Source organism: Stylophora pistillata, chromosome 4, assembly GCF_964205215.1.
Source record: "Stylophora pistillata chromosome 4, jaStyPist1.2, whole genome shotgun sequence".
Classification (NCBI taxonomy): Eukaryota; Metazoa; Cnidaria; class Anthozoa; order Scleractinia; family Pocilloporidae; genus Stylophora; species Stylophora pistillata.
The window spans coordinates 7,494,007-7,514,893 of record NC_142522.1 but is presented as its reverse complement, the minus strand read 5'-3'; the positions used below and the strand labels follow the sequence as shown (position 1 = coordinate 7,514,893).

The following is a 20,887-nucleotide window of genomic DNA, read 5'->3' as shown; positions in this document are numbered from 1 at the left end:
AGGAAGCTTTGTTTTTAAAATGAAATGTGACATTTGAATGAGGGAGTATGCTGATATGATAGCCTGCAGAGCAAGGGTTTTGGTTTAAGAACTTTCATTTTTCCGGAAGCTTATTGGAAGGCACCCAATTTTAGAGGTTGAAAATAGTTCGTTTGCTTTTGTTTTACGTTGCGTTTTTCACTTTTTGTTTTTCACTTTTACTGAAATTTCACAATTCTTCCTTTTGTGCGAGAGAAGTGTTGTTTGTGACTCTCAAGGACTCAGAGGAAACTGTCATTAAATTTCCTGCCACAAAGGCGAAAGAATCCATTTTTTGTCGTCAAAGCAGCTTGCATTTTCGGTTCGCCAACCACAGAACGAGTTGTCGTACTCTTCCGTTGCATTCCAACGGAAATCGGCGAAATTGCGCCATCGGTTCTTGTTGCTCCACCACCTCGAAATAACCTCACGCTGGAGAATAGCCTGTTAAAACCGGCTCGCCAAACACCCAGTTGTCTCCTCTTGCTCTTTGTCCACGGTTTCCCTGTATCTAGATAAAACCGTTGATAATTTATCCTGCTAGGAATATCCCTTGGAGGATTCTCTTTTGCCGTGGGTTTGAATTCTATGTTATCAAAAAATGTCTCATTTGAATTCCTACACGGTCTTTGGAGAATACAGAGCAGTTATATTTCACGTCACTCGATATGTTTTCAGAATTAGCATACATGGATAAGCTTCACTAAAGCAGGCAGTTCCTTCAATATGAAATGTGACCAAAATTTACAAATTTACAAAATATTATAAATATTAAGTATGTTTTAAACAACGTTCAATCTTTGATCCGAGTAATAAGATTCATTCACTACACCATTAAGTCCTGTTCCCCATGTTTTCTATTTCATTGACGTGTTTTACATGTCGCTATCACCCTTGCTTTGTGGTTGAATTTTTATCTGTACCTTCAGAAAAGTCTTTCAATAATGGAAAAAATGTGGCATCTTGGAGGCCCTAGAGAATATTGTCCCTTCGTATACCTGACTTGCTACGTTTTTCTTACCAAAAAAAAAAAAAAAACCCGAAACAATCTTGAACCAATGATGTACTTAAGACGTGACACTAAACTCCAGTTGTAACAAATTTGAGCTCTGGTCAATTTCTAATTATTGTTCAGATACTTCCGCTCCCCACAGATTGTCCCTGGTGTATTGTTCCTTTAATTGTGTTGTCAGCTAAATTAAGGAAGAAATAACCGGATATACAGCGAGAAGAGTTAATGTTTTGTCAAGCAAGTTTAACAATTCGTTCCAGACCGATACTTTCTTGTTTAATTGTTAAATGTTAGCATTTTATATTACTCGGAATTCGAGCGGCTAAATCAAGTCTTATATTTACCAAAGCACCCAACTAGCAGCGAACAAAGCTTTTTTCTGACTTCTGTTATGTTGATTTTCGCTAAATTTCTGGTCGATTTTCTTTCAGAGGATTCGGTCAATTTCTCTCCTCGCTCCAGTATCACCTCGCTGTTAATGGCTTGTGCCGCAAAATGAAACCGTTATCCGAGCTCATCAATTTTTGCATTTGCATGGGTCAGATACAAATGGCTAGGTAACACCTGTCTTCAAAGGTAATGAACACCTAGATAAAGGAAATTATCCATCCATTTTGGTGTTATCCGTCTTTTCATCTTTGACGCAGTTTTTGGTAATTGTCTCTACCACATGCACCAGTTGAACAAATAGTTATATGTACCACTTGTGAGCCAACTCTGGTCGGCTATTTGAAGTATTGGAAATAAAGTCTTGATGGGAAACGTTCATTGGGTGTTGTATCATGAGATCTCGTTTGGGATTTCGAATTCGACACCCTAACCTACTAGACAACCATATTCTTCATTGTCTGTCATTACAAAGTATTTGCCTAACTAAGAGCCTTTTGGTTCGATGCAGACAGCGTGATAAAATTGTGATAGATTTTTTGATTGGTCTTTGATCTCTTTTTGGGCCCCTCCCTTTTCAAAAGTTTTAAAAGTAACGATGAGTCATGAATGTCGCATGCCACTGAAGCCACTATGTGAACGATGATTTACAGTGATCTCCGTCAATGTAATTTTTCCTAGAATTCAAACCCTTGGGTGACTCCCGCCAGATGTTTTGCAGATTTCGATTTCCATGCATCAAACCAAAAACTTGAGAAAGAAAATGTTATGAAACTTATGGATGTTACTTTTCACACAAATTTAATTTTCATGAACCAATGGCCTGTCTATGTATGCGTTCACTAGTTTATTCCTTTAGATGCTAAACTGAACAATAATTGGTTTATTCTGTCCCATCCAAGCTACTGTTCTTCTGTCTGATACTTTCGTTTGAAAAGTGACTCCGACAAGCTTGAAAAGTTAAGTGATAAGGCATTAAGGAACGTTTTCCATGAAATTCTGATATTCAAGTCTGAGGAGATTATGCTTCATAATAAAATAAGTTATATTATACTATTTCATTAAATATTTTTCAGTTTATTAATATTTATCTTTCAACTTTCAGAAAATGAGACGTGAAGATCATGACAAATGTCCAATTATTTTGCCAACATTTTATCAAACTACAACAACTTATATACCATAATAAAGATCTAAGTAAGGGAAACACATCGGTGTATTTATATTCTCTAAAGGTTTGAATCCACATGTGCTGGAGACGCTAAGAGATTGAAAGGTTGAGGTAGTTAGCCACTAGCCCTGATGCCAAAAACAATTCATAAAAAAATTAGGTTTTAAGTAAAGAAGCCGCACTTTCACGTTTGTGTAGATATGGTTACTTACTATATTTGTACAAGGTTTCATATCATTTGATTAAAAAGTGTAGAAATTATCGCAGTTAGGGCTAAATTTTGGGTAACGACATTAACATCGCTGGAGAATCAGGCAAAAAAAAAATATCTCAAAGAAGCCCAAATTTGGTGTGTACACAGTTTGCACCATTCCCTATTCAGTGATTTTAAGTAACGTCCGTTCCCTCTAATTTTAGAAATCTGACGTAAAGCAAAAAACCCTTGGTATAGGTATATACCCTACACAAGGCTTGACACAAAACTCAACCTTGAAACTAGGGCTAGATCGCAAAACTGCTAAAACCTTTATTCTTGGGAGTTGAGAGCTGAAACTTTCAGAGGATGTTTATGGCATACTTTCTATTACGTGCACCAAGTTTCAAGTCATTTCAATTAATATTTTGGATTTTTTAGCCCTTTTTCGTCAAATTTGCATATTTTGAGAGAAGTGAGGGTTGGGGCTTAAGGGATTTTCGCGTTTTTTTAAGCACCATCTCATTGAATGTAGACAAGCTATACATCGTTGGAAAGGTCGTATTAAGGACTACAACTTGATGTATTCAAAAGTATTGAAATAATTACTGGGCATGCGCTGGAGACCAAAAAAGCTCGAAAAAAGGGGTTTTTTGAGACTGTTTTTGTAGGGCTAAGAAACCTTAAAAATCAAACCAAACTGACACGAAATGATATACACATAATTTTCCATTTCCTTAACAATGGTTTGCTGTAATTGGCGTAGAAAAGGGTTGATGTGAGATTTTTTTATGAATTTTCTTGCAACACGAGTCTCATATGTACGCTATGCGGATCTATGTTTTTTGTCTTTAAAAATTCGTAAAAAATTCACTTTTTATCGGTTTTTCGTTACACTTACACCAATGTCATTATAATTGAAAGTACTTTTGATTAAAATTAAAAAAAAGGGATTGATTTTTCCAACCTTTTTCGTCTTCTTGTACACGCCATAAATCTTAAGCGTTTCTATCCATTCAGCTAATACTTACACATACAATGGAACAGTTTCCGTACTTAATGCCTGCTAAGTTTGAAGGCCGGAACAATGAGGGCTTTTGAGTAACAGTAGATTTAACGAGTGCCTGTCTTTTTCACGATAACGCTATTTTCGCCTAACTCCTGACGTTTGAAAAATTCTAAAAAATTAACAAAACATTAACTGTACCTTATTTGACCAGCATAAAATAGAAAATGAAACGACGTTATCTACTATGTTAAATTTTGTTTCCAATTTTAAAACTAAATATTTGCTGTGATTGACAGAAGTCAGCCTAAATTGAAAGGTAGCAATCAACATAATTTGCATAAATTAAGAATACCATAAGAAAGACAAATGTCTCATCTCTTATGCCTGTAGGTTTGAAGTTGTTCAACAGTAAGGTTATTGAGTTACAGTAGAATGAATGAATGCTACCCCTTGGCCAAAAAATCCAAGATGGCGGACATGAAATAGGATTCCGTCATGGGTACTGCTCTAACTCCTCAACCTGTGATGCTCTTCACTTGCGATTTATGAGAGTACTACAAGAGGTATACAACTAGGGCGCTGGCTATTATTTTCACGGGGATAGACTACAGCGATGCTTTAGTCAGCAATAAACAACCAAGCATTGAACGTTACAATGAAAATATTTGTAAGAACACCTTTAATTCTATTTTACATGGTAAGAGTAACCGGTTAAATAATCTTTTACCCTCAGCCCATAAGTCGTCTTACCATCTAAGACGATGCAGGCGTTTTGAAACACCACGGTGGAAAACAAATAGGTTCAGGAACACATTTTTAATGAGATCTTGTATTGAGCATGCTTATTATTATTCTTACATTAGTCATACTATTAGATATCTGTTACAATTTTTGTAAATACGCAATTCAGCCCCTTAGAGGGCTGCCATGTATTTATTTGTGAAATAAACCTTTACCTACGCGGTCCCTGTGTGGCTATTATGGTCGCGTGGCGTTATCACCTTAAATGACCTTTTTGCTCTCACTTGCATGTCTTGAAAGGATTTTTCCTTTTTGTAAAAGATGAGCGGAGGTTTATTGGGGGGCTTATTTCAACTTAACAGCCCATGCACGAACTGTCCAGACCCACCGAGTTGTAGTGCATGCTGGTAATTTTGTGGACCCGGTTACTGGCGTGCATACGCAAGAGGTGGAATCGGCTTGGTCTAGATTAAAATACAAAGTTAAGATGAGGAAAGGCGTCAGGAACTATGATTTGCGATTTTTTCTCAATGAGCATATGTGGCGAGACTGGAGAGGAGAGGCTCACGTTTGCAATAACATTACTGAAGTTCTCTCACGATATCTCACCAACAACCCAGTTTAGGGAATATTGTGACTAATTTTAAAATATGATCTTCTCTCACTTCAATCAAGAACATTCCTGGATAAAATATTAACGAAATGAAGTATAACAACACTCCCCAATCCACTTGTTCATCGGTGAATTCGTTCGGTAGCATTCCATTGTTTTTAGACAATATACTATTACACAGTAAGCTTCAGTAGTCTGCGTTAAATTAAAGTTAATATTTTTAGGCTCAAAGAGTAATAACTTGTTTTAGTACTGGATGTCTATACAGTTCAACAGTCATTCAAGACTTCTCTTTCAGGAGAGCGGCTAACTCGATTACGCGGCAATTCACTCGCAATTCTGTACCCTCTGCAAACTCGGGAGGGAACATGAAGCCGTGCCCTCTCCGTTCCTTGAACTTGATGTGACTCCGACTGATGATAACTTTCTTGCCATTGTTTCTTATCTTTTCAATGAAGAACCTTGAAAAAATAAAATAAAAGTTTAGCCTGTTTATCTATTTATTCAACAATTTGCCAAAGTCAGGTAAATTTACAATAGGACAAGGTTATCCCCTACTAGGTAAATTGTTTCGAGTTATTGAAGCTAATTCAAATCTTTGACGAACAACTTGAACTATACATTAGTGTACAATAATGGACACCGAATCGTTTTTCAACAGTATGAGAAGAACACAGCCTGCCATGATTCATGAATTCTGTTTTCAGTGATATGCAATGTCCTTTTTATCCTGAGAAACTAAAGGGATTGCCTAACCATACGGGTACTATTGAATGGCCGTTGATATACTCACGCGAAAGCAATTCGTATAGATTCGACACCTCTGTAATATTGGAGCCAAAGCTTTCCTCTAGCCAGAACAAGTCTCCACTTCCTAGCAAACGCCTCTATCGGAGGAGAAGCGATGGGCCACTTCCAGTCATTCGGCACCACCCAAGTCAGAACGACAGCATCTTTACTCTCTATTTTCGCGTAGACTGTGGCCTGTTTAAAAGAGTGCGCCGATTAGTTGTAAAAGAATCTTCGAGCATTGAAACATTGATTGCACACCAACGTTTTTTCCTAACAATTTTTTTAACGAAATAGTGCTCGTGTTACTCAGATGAAACTAGCAGTTTCTATTTTTTTTTTGATTTCACAAAAGTGGTGAGCAACCCATTTAAGGAGATCGGGATAATTGGAAAATTGTTTGACCTGTATTTTCTCGCAACAACAGATGAACAAGTTCTTGCTGATTGCTAACGTAAACGTGGAAGAACAACATGCTGAATAAATAAGAATAGGTTCTCCTGATGAAAAGATGCATGATTGTTTAAGTTTAATCTGCAGTATAGCTTTAGGGGCCGACCATTTAACATTTGACGGGGGCGGGGTGGGTGGGTGATTTCTGGTCATCAAGAAATGTTTTTTCTAGCAATCTGCTGGGCAGGATATTTTTTCCGTTCTAAGTGCTCTTTTTTTTTTCTGTTACATTTGGCCTGCATGCAATTTTTCCCTTCAAACAAGCTGTTGCAGGAAATTTTTTTCAAAATCCCCCATCCCCCCTTAAGAGTTAACTGTTAAATGGTTGGCCCCTTATTCAAAGTCTATGAGAAAAAAGGTGAAGACAGAACGGCACAGTTCCCTTTGTGGCTGTTGTGGTCGCGTGGTATTATCATTATCACCTTTAAATGACAATTTTGCTCTCACTTGCCTGTCTTGAAAGGATTTTTCCTTTTTGTAAAAGATGATCGGAGGTTTATGAAAACTGTTTTCTGCAAGGTCTGATTGTACATCTGACTCTAGTGTTTTTAATTTTTTAACTATCGTGTGGTGTGACAAAATACAGTAAACGTTCGTGACCTTTTGGCTTTTCTGTATGTGTAAGAGCCGATTGTTTAAAGGCAAAGTTGACGCCTGACAGAGACCATGCTATGATGCTTTCTGGGTGCCCTCTCGCGTTATTGGGTTGTCTGAATTGCGAAAGGCTGTCATATTCCGATATTTTTGTGGTATTTTGTTTTCAAAACACCGATAGTAAAAAAACCCACACACGCACACACACACCGGGAAAGGGTTAATGGAATCATTGACAAAACGGCAGTTATGAGGGCAAACACATTGATGGGATGTGTAAACTGTTTTAACTGCCTGGGGTACGGTGTGACAAATGACAATAAACGTTCGTGACCTTTTCGCTTTTCTGTATGTGTAAGAGCCGATTGTCTGGGGCAAAGTTGACCCCCGAAAGAGACCTGTCTATGATTCTTTCTGGCTGCCCTCTCGCTTTGTCGCGTTGTTTGATTTGCAAAAGGCTGTTATATTCCAAAATTTTTGTAACATTTTGTTTTTGAAACACCGATAGTAAAATATAACACACAGGAAAGGGTTAATGAGATCACTGACCAAAAAAGGAAAATCCTATAAGACACGTTTGTGAGAGGAAAAATACAATTTGAAGGCGATAATGCGACGCGACCACAAAAGCGACATGGGTAGTCCGTGCCGGTCTGCCTTCACCTTTATTCTCAAGCAGAAGACTTGATCACAACGTCGCCTCCTCCACATTTGTAGAGAAATTGATCAAATCCTCTGAAAGAAAATCGATAACATAGAACTCAAACACACGGCAAAAGAGAATCCTCCAAGGGATATTCCTTGTAGGATAAATTATCAACGGTTTTATCTATATACAAGGAAACCGTGGACAAAGAGCAAGAAGAGACAACTGGATGTTTGGCGTGCCGGTTTCAACAGGCTATTCTCCAGCGTGAGGTTATTTCGAGGTCGTGGAGCAACAAGAACCGATGGCGCAATTTCGCCGATTTCCGTTGGAATACAACGGAAGAGTACGACAACTCGTTCTTTGTTTAGCGAACCGAAAATGCAAGCTGCTTTGACGACAAAAAATGGATTCTTTCGCCTTTGTGGCAGGAAATTCAATGACAGTTTCCTGCCAGTTGGCTTGAGAGTCACAAACAACACTTCTCTCGCACTAAAGGAGGAATTGTAAAATTTCAGTAAAAGTGAAAAACAAAAAAGTGAAAAACGCAAACTAAAAGAAAACCAAACAAACTATTTTCAATCTCTAAAAAGGGCTGCCTTCCAATAAGCTTCCGGATAAATGAACGTTCTTAAACCAAAAACCCATGCTCTGCAGGCTATCATATCAGCATACTCCGTCGTTCAAATGTCACGTTTCATTTTAAAGACAAAGCTTCCTTTCTCTTCCTACCGACCACGTGAATTTCCGACTACTCTATATCCTAGTCGCACTTAAAAAAAGGCTGTCGAGTTGACATTAACTCAAGTCCCCTCCCTCTCCTCGTCTGATCAGTGCGAAAGGTTCGCAAGGCCGAGACTTATTCAAAAGGAATTCGAACATGTCTGAAGACCAAGTTTCCGCTCCAATCGATTAATCTGAAGTAGACGCACAGGCCTCAACCCTGCTGCAAAGGTGGCGAGATAATGTAAACAGAAACACATCTGTTACAAGAACGTTTGCCCTCTTGCGAGAAGAGGATGTCTCGAAGAAAGCAATTCCTCGAAGATCGCGTATGGAAACGTTGATACAGGAAAGGAGAGCAAAAGGATATTCAATTCTCTACCAGGCACACCTCTAGTCAGATTGCAAACCTACTGGCTACGAATATTTCAACTTTAGCGGGAGTAAACCCCACGAGGTATTTTATTAAGAGCATTTTCAATGCTCGTGATTCATAACCAGTGGTATTGTAAGAAACATATCACAAGATTTGTTTCGTCATTTTTTGCCGTTCAATATGACATGGCTAGCAGAATTGTCAGGTAGCTTTCAAAGGGGCTAGACAAATGCTGGCATGTTAGGCGATTTTAATTACTCGCTATGAACGTGCATAGCAGTAGCCCGACTTGGCTTCAAACGAATTAGGAAAAAGAAAGGTGATTCCTCAGAAAAAAAAGCTGTCGAACAATTATTTTCTTAACCTTCTTTACATGTTCAATAAAAATGTCTGTTTCGAAAGGTACAATAGAAAAAACAGGTGAACATGCTTGTTTGAGAGATGGGGCCAATCTAACCCCATTTATGACCGGCAACAATTGGAGGACACATAGAGAACTGCGACGCCAACAAGATGAAGCGTTACAAGCATCGGTAAAGTATTAACTGAAAAAGGCTACAGGATGTCACTGCTTAACATCAAGATTAATTACATTATCTACAATGCACTTGAAATTTGTTTACAATTAATTTATTCAGATGAAGAAGGTGCATTTACTCAAAACGAATCTTACAGCTAACATCGTATTTATTTTGTTACAGGAAACAGCTGATGCACAGAAAGAGGTATAACAGTTATTATTGTTATTATTCAACACTGACATTCTGTGATAACTTAATGCCATAGCTTCACCATCCAACCTTTTTCTCGAAAGCCTAAATCCACCAAATAAGAATACCAGATTCATTTTGTTTTTGAGAAAGATTCGCCGACATTTGTTTTTCTGATGGTTGAGTGTAAAGCTCTACATTGATACAAACTAATTGTACCGATAAGTGCATGAATCGCCAGTAACAGTAATACCACCAGCAGCTGGTCATGCAACGGCAGCAGCAGCACCAGCACCAGAAATAGAAGCAGTTGGATGCGCTGTTTCCGAATATAATTGTTCTTTTCCCTAGGTAATTTATTAAGACTTACTTTCTATCAGAGTATCCCATATTTTTCATAGAGGCGTAAACAACTGTATGTGGGTTAGATTTAAGCTTGAGGTGAGTTATGTATGGCGAGATTTCTAACACAAAACGAAGGTTTGGACAAAATAGGACCACGCGGAGTCGAAATGGGAGTATTCGCAGAAAAGTCAAATTGAGGTGGCTGCTTCAGGTTTCCAGAATTTTCAAGCTATATTATTTTGATGTATCCATACTACCAATTTATATACGCATGGAATAACAGCTTACCATAGAAACACTATAGCATCGTAAAAACACCCTTTATCTTGGCTTAAATAACAAGTAACTGAAGCACTAGCACGGCCTCCCGTTTTTTTCCTTGAAAAGTAATAAGCATGTCAAGAAAGAACCTTATGCAAATGAAAAAAAATTGTTAAAAAAATTAATCAAGTGACCTACTTGTAACAATCTGTTGCTCACTGACAATACTTTCTTTCAGACACAAAAACACCAATCTCCGTGAGGGTGGTTAAACCCTCTGGAAACATAATCATTTTGACAGTAGACAATTCAAGATGCGTTGAGGTGAGAAAATTGATGGTAATATTTTCAGTACCTTCTATTCAGTTATTTAATACAGCCCTGCATATTTCAGAAGCTGTGACGAAGATTTGTTGTAAGCTCTAATCTGTAATTTTCGTTGATCCTACTTTGATGCCTACTGATTGCTTTATTTCACGAATTTCCTCCCTTTTGATATGTTGATACTACTCGATTTTCAGTTCTTAAACTGACACGTTTTATCCACTTAGACCTTCAACATTTGTTTTATTTGAGTTAGGAATCTCTGAGTTTATTGCGATCGTGATGAATGCCCGTACCTGCTAGAACTTTTAATCGTCACAAGTTGCGCCTCGTGGATGTTTTTTATGATGATTGTTGCACGTTGTTTTCAATAAAACGCAGGAATATAATATGTTTTGTATTTATTTTTCAAACCAGAGCATACTCACTGCCCAAGAAAGAGACGCTGGTGTCGTCGTCCGGATGTATAGTGGAGAAAACGTCTCAGTTAGAGTCCCGCCAAGTGCAATATTTAGGGATATTGCTGGAAATGACAAACAAATTCTCCTGAGGCTGGAAAACAATTAAATAAAGATAACTTTGAAGTATCATGTGTCCATTTTTTAATCACGATGAGAGTCGCAAAAGAGAGACTTAGACATTGTTGATAGTTTAATTGATGAAGTAATTCTCTGCTAGTTTAAAACAAGCATTGAATTTTTTTCCCAAAAGGGGTTCTGTGGAGCAATTACCCGTCATGCGTTGTTCCGTGAACATGTCCAATATTTGGAAAAAACCTGTTAGGGAAAATCTTATTAAGAAAACGTGCTGATGTTAATTGGCCTAAGGATCAATACCTAAGGATCAATGTTTAATAAAATGCTGGTCTTTGAAGAATTATCAACTGTGGTTTTCTCTTTCTTTCCCAAATAATCGCTTAGAACATCCATCATCAAATACTGTAAGCTACATTCTTTCTTCTCCCGCCCTATTTACTCTATTTCCTCCTTTTGTGGGTTATCTAAAGATATTACGACGGGAAAATCGAATGAAATATTGACCTGAAATTTCATAAAACCCACGTTTTGTAATTGCACAAAGGTATTTTGATTTGAAACTAAAGCGAGATATTAGCTGGAATTTCGTAAAACCCACGTTCTGTACTTCTCCTCCGTTGACACGATTCAAGGTCGACGATTAGATCGTCAACGATCTGATTCGTAACGATCAATATCGTTAACGATCTGATTCGTGCTCGTTGTCTAAGAACACGTTCTTCGACAACGAGCACGATGTTACGAAAGATCGTTGAACCATACGATGAAATCGTATAAACGAGGACGTTCTTTGGATCAATGCTGCCATCTGGGCACGGCACACGAAATCGAGTATAACGAGGACGTTAAAAAGAACGAGCGCGTTCTACACGAAATCGAGTATAACGAGCACGTCAAAAAGGACGAGCGCGTTGTACGTGAGATCGAGTATAACGAGCGCGTTGAAAAGAACGACCACGTTAACCTTAAAATCCACTACAACGAGGACGTTGAAAAGAACGTCCTCGTTTATACGATTTCATCGTATGGTTCAACGATCTTTCGTAACATCGTGCTCGTTGTCGAAGAACGTGTTCTTAGACAACGAGCACGAATCAGATCGTTAACGATATTGATCGTTAAGAGTCAGATCGTTGACGATCTAATCGTCGACATTGAATCGTGTCAACGGAGCAGAAGTACAGAACGTGGGTTCTACGAAATTCCAGTTAATATCTCGCTTTATTTTCAAATCAAAATGTCTTAATTTTTTAGTTTGTGCAATTACAGAACGTGGGTTTTATGAAATTTCAGGGCAATATTTCATTCGATTTTCCCGTCGTAATATCGTTAGATAACCCACAAAAGGAGGAAATAGAGTAAATAGGGCGGGAAAAGGAAGAACGTAGCTTACAGTATTTGATGATGGATGTTCTAAGCGATTATTTGGGAAAGAAAGAGAAAACCACAGAAGATGATTCTTCAAAGACCAGCATTTTATTAAACATTGATCCCTAGATATTGATCATTAGGCCAATTTACATCAGCACGTTTTCTTGATAAGATTTTCCCTAACAGGTTTTTTTCCAAATACTGGACATGTTCACGGAACAACGCATGACGGGTAATTGCTCGACAAAATCCCTTTTGGGAAAAAAATTCCATACTTGTTTTAAACTAGCAGAGAATTATTGCATCAATTAAACTATCAACAAAATCAATATGTCTAATTCTCTCCTTTGCGACTCTCATCGTGATAAAAAAATTGACACATGATACTTCAAAGTTATCTTTATTTAATTGTTTTCCAGCCTCAGGAGGATTTGTTTGTCATTTCCAGCAATATCCCTAAATATTGCATATGGCGGGACTCTAACTGAGACATTTCCTCCACTATACATCCGGACGACGACACCAGCGTCTCTTGCTTGGGCAGTGAGTATGCTCTGGTTTGAAAAATAAATACAAAATATATTATATTCCTGCATTTTTTTGAAAACAACATGCAACAATCATCATAAAAAAACATCCACGAGGCTCGTAATGGTATGGGCGCAACTTGTGACGATTAAAAGTTCTAACAGGTACGGGCATTCATCACGATCGCAATGAATTCAGAGATTCCTAGCTCAAATAAAACAAATGTTGAAGGTCTAAGTGGATAAAACGTGTCAGTTTAAGAACTGAAAATCGAGTAGCATCAACATATCATAAGGAAGGGAATTCGTGAAATAAAGCAATCAATAGGCATCAGAGTAGGATCAACGAAAATTACAGATTGGAGCTCAAATCAAATCTTCGTCACAGCTTCTGAAATATGCAGGGCTGTATTAAATTACTGAATAGAAGGTACTGAAAATATTACCATCAATTTGCTCACCTCAACGCATCTTGAATTGTCTACTGTCAAAATGATTATGTTTCCAGAGGGTTTGACCACCTTCACGGAGATTGGTGTTTTTGTGTCTGAAAGAAAGTATTGTCAGTGAGCAACAGATTGTTACAAGTAGGTCGCTTGATTAATTTTTTTAAAAGTTTTTTTTTCATTTGCATAAGGTTCTTTCTTGACATGCTTATTACTTTTCAAGGAAGAAAACGGGGGGCCGTGCTAGTGCTTCAGTTACTTGTTATTTAAGCCAAGATAAAGGGTGTTTTTACGACGCTATAGTGTTTCTATGGTAAGCTGTTATTCCATGCGTATATAAATTGGTAGTATGGATACATCAAAATAATATAGCTTGAAAATTCTGGAAACCTGAAGCAGCCACCTCAATTTGACTTTTCTGCGAATACTCCCATTTCGACTCCGCGTGGTCCTATTTTGTCCAAACCTTCGTTCTGTGTTAGAAATCTCGCCATACATAACTCACCTTAAGCTTAAATCTAACCCAGATACAGTTGTTTACGCCTCTATGAAAAATATGGGATACTCTGATAGAAAGTAAATATTAATAAATTACCTGCGGAAAAGAACAATTATATTCGAAAACAGCGCATCCAACTGTTTCTATTTCTGCTGCTGCTGCTGCCGTTGCATGACCAGCTGCTGGTGGTATTACTGCTACTGGCGATGCATGCACCTATCGGTACAATTAGTTTATATCAATGTAGAGCTTTACACTCAACCATAAGAAAAACAAATGTCGGCGAATCTTTCTCGAAAACAAAATGAATCTGGTATTCTTATTTCGTGGATTTAAGCTTGCGGGAAAAAGGTTGGATGGTGAAGCCATGGCATTAAGTTATTACAGAATGTCAGTGTTGAATACTAACAACAATAACTCTTACTCTTACTGTGCATCAGCTTTTTCCTATAACAAAATAAATACGATGTTAGCTGTAAGCTTCGTTTTGAGTAAATGCACCTTCTTCATCTGAATAAATTAATTGTAAACAAAATTCAAGTGCATTGTAGATAATGTAATTAATCTTGGTGTTAAGCAGTGACATCCTGTAGCCTTTTTCAGTTAATACTTTGCAGATGCTTGTAACGCTCTATCTTGTTGGCGTCGCAGTTCTCTATGTGTCCTCCAATTGTTGCCGGTCATAAATGGGGTTAGATTGGCCCCATCTCTCAAACAAGCATGTTCACCTGTTTTTTCTATTGTACCTTTCGAAAGAGACATTGGTAGTGAACATTTAAAGAAGGTTAAGAAAATAATTGTTCGACAGCACTTTTTTTTGAGGAATCACCTTTCTTTTTCCTAATTCGTTTGAAGCCAAGTCGGGCTACTGCTATGCACGTTCATAGCGAGTAATTAAAATCGCCTAACATGCCAGCATTTGTCTAGCCCCTTTGAAAACTACCTGTCAATTCTGCTAGCCATGTCATATTGAACGGCAAAAAATGACGAAACAAATCTTGTGATATGTTTCTTACAATACCACTGGTTATGAATCACGAGCATTGAAAATGCTCTTAATAAAATACCTCGTGGGGTTTACTCCCGCTAAAGTTGAAATATTCGTAGCCAGTAGGTTTGCAATCTGACTAGAGGTGTGCCTGGTAGAGAATTGAATATCCTTTTGCTCTCCTTTCCTGTATCAACGTTTCCATACGCGATCTTCGAGGAATTGCTTTCTTCGAGACATCCTCTTCTCGCAAGAGGGCAAACGTTCTTGTAACAGATGTGTTTCTGTTTACATTATCTCGCCACCTTTGTAGCAGGGTTGAGGCCTGTGCGTCTACTTCAGATTAATCGATTGGAGCGGAAACTTGGTCTTCAGACATGTTCGAATTCCTTTTGAATAAGTCTCGGCGTTGCGAACCTTTCGCACTGATCAGACGAGGAGAGGGAGGAGACTTGAGTTAATGTCAACTCGACAGCCTTTTTTTTAAGTGCGACTAGGATATAGAGTAGTCGGAAATTCACGTGGTCGGTAGGAAGAGAAAGGAAGCTTTGTCTTTAAAATGAAACGTGACATTTGAACGACGGAGTATGCTGATATGATAGCCTGCAGAGCATGGGTTTTTGGTTTAAGAACGTTCATTTATCCGGAAGCTTATTGGAAGGCAGCCCTTTTTAGAGATTGAAAATAGTTTGTTTGGTTTTTTTTTAGTTTGCGTTTTTCCTTTTTTGTTTTTCACTTTTACTGAAATTTTACAATTCCTCCTTTAGTGCGAGAGAAGTGTTGTTTGTGACTCTCAAGCCAACTGGCAGGAAACTGTCATTGAATTTCCTGCCACAAAGGCGAAAGAATCCATTTTTTGTCGTCAAAGCAGCTTGCATTTTCGGTTCGCTAAACAAAGAACGAGTTGTCGTACTCTTCCGTTGTATTCCAACGGAAATCGGCGAAATTGCGCCATCGGTTCTTGTTGCTCCACGACCTCGAAATAACCTCACGCTGGAGAATAGCCTGTTGAAACCGGCACGCCAAACATACAGTTGTCTCTTCTTGCTCTTTGTCCACGGTTTCCTTGTATATAGATAAAACCGTTGATAATTTATCCTGCAAGGAATATCCCTTGGAGGATTCTCTTTTGCCGTGTGTTTGAGTTCTATGTTATCGATTTTCTTTCAGAGGATTTGATCAATTTCTCTACAAATGTGGAGGAGGCGACGTTGTGATCAAGTCTTCTGCTTGAGAATAAAGGTGAAGGCAGACCGGCACGGACTACCCATGTCGCTTTTGTGGTCGCGTCTCATTATCGCCTTCAAATTGTATTTTTCCTCTCACAAACGTGTCTTATAGGATTTTCCCTTTTTGGTCAGTGATCTCATTAATCCTTTCCTGTGTGTTATATTTTACTATCGGTGTTTCAAAAACAAAATGTTACAAAAATTTTGGAATATAACAGCCTTTTACAAATCAAACAACGCGACAAAGCGAGAGGGCAGCCAGAAAGAATCATAGACAGGTCTCTGTCGGGGGTCAACTTTGCCCCAGACAATCGGCTCTTACACATACAGAAAAGCCAAAAGGTCACGAACGTTTATTGTCATTTGTCACACCGTACCCCAGGCAGTTAAAACAGTTTACACATCCCATCAATGTGTTTGCCCTCATAACTGCCGTTTTGTCAATGATTCCATTAACCCTTTCCCGATGTGTGTGTGCGTGTGTGGGTTTTTTTACTATCGGTGTTTTGAAAACAAAACACTACAAAAATATCGGAATATGACAGCCTTTCGCAATTCAGACAACCCAATAACGCGAGAGGGCACCCAGAAAGCATCATAGAATGGTCTCTGTCAGGCGTCAACTTTGCCTTTAAGCAATCGGCTTTTACACATACAGAAAAGCCAAAAGGTCACGAACGTTTACTGTATTTTGTCACACCACACGATAGTTAAAAAATTAAAAACACTAGAGTCAGATGTACAATCAGACCTTGCAGAAAACAGTTTTCATAAACCTCCGATCATCTTTTACAAAAAGGAAAAATCCTTTCAAGACAGACAAGTGAGAGCAAAATTGTCATTTAAAGGTGATAATGATAATACCACGCGACCACAACAGCCACAAAGGGAACTGTGCCGTTCTGTCTCCACCTTTTTTCTCATAGACTTTGAATAAGGGGCCAACCATTTAACTGTTAACTCTTAAGGGGGGATGGGGGATTTTGAAAAAAATTTCCTGCAACAGCTTGTTTGAAGGAAAAAATTGCATGCAGGCCAAATGTAACAGAAAAAAAAGAGCACTTAGAACGGAAAAAATATCCTGCCCAGCAGATTGCTAGAAAAAAAATGTCTTGATGACCAGAAATCACCCACCCACCCCGCCCCCGTCAAATGTTAAATGGTCGGCCCCTAAAGCTATACTGACAATTAAACTTAAACAATCATGCATCTTTTCATCAGGAGAACCTATTCTTATTTATTCAGCATGTTGTTCTCCCACGTTTACGTTAGCAATCAGCAAGAACTTGTTCATCTGTTGTTGCGAGAAAATACAGGTCAAACAATTTTCCAATTATCCCGATCTCCTTAAATGGGTTGCTCACCACTTTTGTGAAATCAAAAAAAAAATAGAAACTGCTAGTTTCATCTGAGTAACACGAGCACTATTTCGTTAAAAAAATTGTTAGGAAAAAACGTTGGTGTGCAATCAATGTTTCAATGCTCGAAGATTCTTTTACAACTAATCGGCGCACTCTTTTAAACAGGCCACAGTCTACGCGAAAATAGAGAGTAAAGATGCAGTCGTTCTGACTTGGGTGGTGCCGAATGACTGGAAGTGGCCCATCGCTTCTCCTCCGATAGAGGCGTTTGCTAGGATGTGGAGACTTGTTCTGGCTAGAGGAAAGCTTTGGCTCCAATATTACAGAGGTGTCGAATCTATACGAATTGCTTTCGCGTGAGTATATCAACGGCCATTCAATAGTACCCGTATGGTTAGGCAATCCCTTTAGTTTCTCAGTGATAAAAAGGACATTGCATATCACTGAAAACAGAATTCATGAATCATGGCAGGCTTTGTTCTTCTCATACTGTTGAACAACGATTCGGTGTCCATTATTGTACACTAATGTATAGTTCAAGTTGTTCGTCAAAGATTTGAATTAGCTTGAATAACTCGAAACAATTTACCTAGTAGGGGATAACCTTGTCCTATTGTAAATTTACGTGACTTTGCCAAATTGTTGAATAAATAGATAAACAGGCTAAACTTTTACTTTATTTTTTCAAGGTTCTTCATTGAAAAGATAAGAAACAATGGCAAGAAAGTTATCATCAGTCGGAGTCACATCAAGTTAAAGGAACGGAGAGGGCACGGCTTCATGTTCCCTCCCGAGTTTGCAGAGGGTACAGAATTGCGAGTGAATTGCCGCGTAATCGAGTTAGCCGCTCTCCTGAAAGAGAAGTCTTGAATGACTGTTGAACTGTATAGACATCCAGTACTAAAACAAGTTATTACTCTTTGAGCCTAAAAATATTAACTTTAATTTAACGCAAACTACTGAAGCCTACTGTGTAATAGTATATTGTCTAAAAACAATGGAATGCTACCGAACGAATTCACCGATGAACAAGCGGATTGGGGAGTGTTGTTATACTTCATTTCGTTAATATTTTATCCAGGAATGTTCTTGATTGAAGTGAGAGAAGATCATATTTTAAAATTAGTCAAAATATTCCCTAAACTGGGTTGTTGGAGAGATATCGTGAGAGAACTTCAGTAATGTTATTGCAAACGTGAGCCTCTCCTCTCCAGTCTCGCCACATATGCTCATTGAGAAAAAATCGCAAATCATAGTTCCTGACGCCTTTCCTCATCTTAACTTTGTATTTTAATCTAGACCAAGCCGATTCCACCTCTTGCGTATGCACGCCAGTAACCGGGTCCACAAAATTACCAGCATGCACTACAACTCGGTGGGTCTGGACAGTTCGTGCATGGGCTGTTAAGTTGAAATAAGCCCCCTAATAAACCTCCGATCATCTTTTACAAGAAGGAAAAATCCTTCCAAGACATGCAAGTGAGAGCAAAAAGGTCATTTAAGGTGATAACGCCACGCGACCATAATAGCCACAAAGGGACCGCGTAGGTAAAGGTTTATTTCACAAATAAATACATGGCAGCCCTCTAAGGGGCTGAATTGCGTATTTACAAAAATTGTAACAGATATCTAATAGTATGACTAATGTAAGAATAATAATAAGCATGCTCAATACAAGATCTCATTAAAAATGTGTTCCTGAACCTATTTGTTTTCCACCGTGGTGTTTCAAAACGCCTGCATCGTCTTAGATGGTAAGACGACTTATGGGCTGAGGGTAAAAGATTATTTAACCGGTTACTCTTACCATGTAAAATAGAATTAAAGGTCTTCTTACAAATATTTTCATTGTAACGTTCAATGCTGGGTTGTTTATTGCTGACTAAAGCATCGCTGTAGTCTATCCCCGTGAAAATAATAGCCAGCGCCCTAGTTCTATACCTCTTGTAGTACTCTCATAAATCGCAAGTGAAGAGCATCACAGGTTGAGGAGTTAGAGCAGTACCCATGAGGGAATCCTATTTCATGTCCGCCATCTTGGATTTTTTGGCCAAGGGTAGCATTCATTCATTCTACTGTAACTCAATAACCTTATTGTTGAACAACTTCAAACCTACAGGCATAAGAGATGAGACATTTGTCTTTCTTATGGTATTCTTAATTTATGCAAATTATGTTGATTGCTACCTGTAAATTTAGGCTGACTTCTGTCAATCACAGCAAATATTTGGTTTTAAAATTGGAAACAAAATTTAACATAGTAGATAACGTCGTTTTATTTTCTATTTTATAACAACAAACATATGAAACATATGTGTGAACTGCGTCAAATAAGGTAGAGTTAATGTTTTGTTCATTTTTTAGAATTTTTCAAACGTCAGGAGTTAGGCGAAAATAGCGTAATCGTGAAACGGACAGGCACTCGTTAAATCTACTGTTACTCAAAAGCCCTCATTGTTCCGGCCTTCAAACTTAGCAGGCATTAAGTACGGAAACTGTTCCATTGTATGTGTAAGTATTACCTGAATGGATAGAAACGCTTAAGATTTATGGCGTGTAAAAGAAGACGAAAAAGGTTGGAAAAATCAATCCCTTTTTTTTAATTTTAATCAAAAGTACTTTCAATTATAATGACATTGGTGTAAGTGTAACGAAAAACCGATAAAAAGTGAATTTTTTACGAATTTTTAAAGACAAAAAACATAGATCCGCATAGCGTACATATGAGACTCGTGTTGCAAGAAAATTCATAAAAAAATCTCACATCAACCTTTTTCTACGCTAATTACAGCAAACCATTGTTAAGGAAATGGACAATTATTTGTATATCATTTCGTGTCAGTTTGGTTTGATTTTTAAGGTTTCTTAGCCCTACAAAAACAGACTCAAAAAACCCCTTTTTTCGAGCTTTTTTGGTCTCCAGCGCATGCCCAGTAATTATTTCAATACTTTTGAATACATCAAGTTGTAGTCCTTAATACGACCTTTCCAACGATGTATAGCTTGTCTACATTCAATGAGATGGTGCTTAAAAAAACGCGAAAAGCCCTTAAGCCCCAACCCTCACTTCTCTCAAAATATGCAAATTTGACGAAAAAGGGCTAAAAAATCCAAAATATTAATTGAAATGACTTGAAACTTGGTACACGTAATAGAAAGAATACCATAAACATCCTCTGAAAATTTCAGCTCCCAACTCCCAAGAATAAAGGTTTTAGCAGTTTTGCGATCTAGCCCTAGTTTCAAGGTTGAGTTTTGTGTCAAGCCTTGTGTAGGATATGTACCTATACCAAGGGTTTTTTGCTTTACGTCAGATTTCTAAAATTAGAGGGAATGGACGTTACTTAAAATCACTGAATAGGGAATGGTGCAAACTATGTACACACCAAATTTGGGCTTCTTTGAGATATTTTTTTTTGCCTGATTCTCCAGAGATGTTAATGTCGTTACCCAAAATTTAGCCCTAACTGCGATAATTTCTACACTTTTTAATCAAATGATATGAAACCTTGTACAAATATAGTAAGTAACCATGTCTACACATACGTGAAAGTGCGGCTTCTTT

At 38.0% G+C, this 20,887-nt stretch overlaps 1 protein-coding gene and 2 long non-coding RNA genes across 3 annotated transcripts; 2 read left to right on the top strand and 1 right to left on the bottom strand.

The window, feature by feature from the left end:
• Positions 1 to 4,240: 4,240 nt before the first annotated feature.
• Positions 4,241 to 15,687, bottom strand: LOC148732204 (uncharacterized). Its single transcript, XM_088757809.1, has 5 exons — positions 15,646 to 15,687; positions 13,841 to 13,960; positions 13,261 to 13,359; positions 5,938 to 6,128; positions 4,241 to 5,605 (listed from the first exon to the last, which is right to left on the bottom strand). Exons 1-5 carry the CDS (start codon positions 15,685 to 15,687, stop codon positions 5,425 to 5,427), a joined length of 633 nt encoding a protein of 210 aa, XP_088613935.1. The 3' UTR covers positions 4,241 to 5,424.
• LOC148732205 (uncharacterized) lies at positions 8,435 to 10,952 on the top strand. The gene is made up of 4 exons (XR_016000653.1): positions 8,435 to 8,806; positions 9,427 to 9,450; positions 10,280 to 10,365; positions 10,783 to 10,952. It is a non-coding gene; the product is annotated as an uncharacterized LOC148732205 (long non-coding RNA).
• Positions 15,688 to 17,237: 1,550 nt separating the features above from the next.
• Positions 17,238 to 19,164, top strand: LOC148732203 (uncharacterized). Its single transcript, XR_016000569.1, has 2 exons — positions 17,238 to 17,678; positions 18,012 to 19,164. It is a non-coding gene; the product is annotated as an uncharacterized LOC148732203 (long non-coding RNA).
• Positions 19,165 to 20,887: the final 1,723 nt, after the last annotated feature.

Bases quoted from the DNA above. Each gene is read 5' to 3' on its own strand.
- LOC148732204 (XM_088757809.1), bottom strand. From the start codon at position 15,687: ATGGCGCAATTTCGCCGATTTCCGTTGGAATACAACGGAAGA. The intron at 13,961-15,645 runs GTACGACAACTC...TTGTACCGATAG, and splicing joins CGTTGGAATACAACGGAAGA to GTGCATGCATCGCCAGTAGC. The intron at 5,606-5,937 runs GTGAGTATATCA...TATTTTTTCAAG, and splicing joins TCTATACGAATTGCTTTCGC to GTTCTTCATTGAAAAGATAA.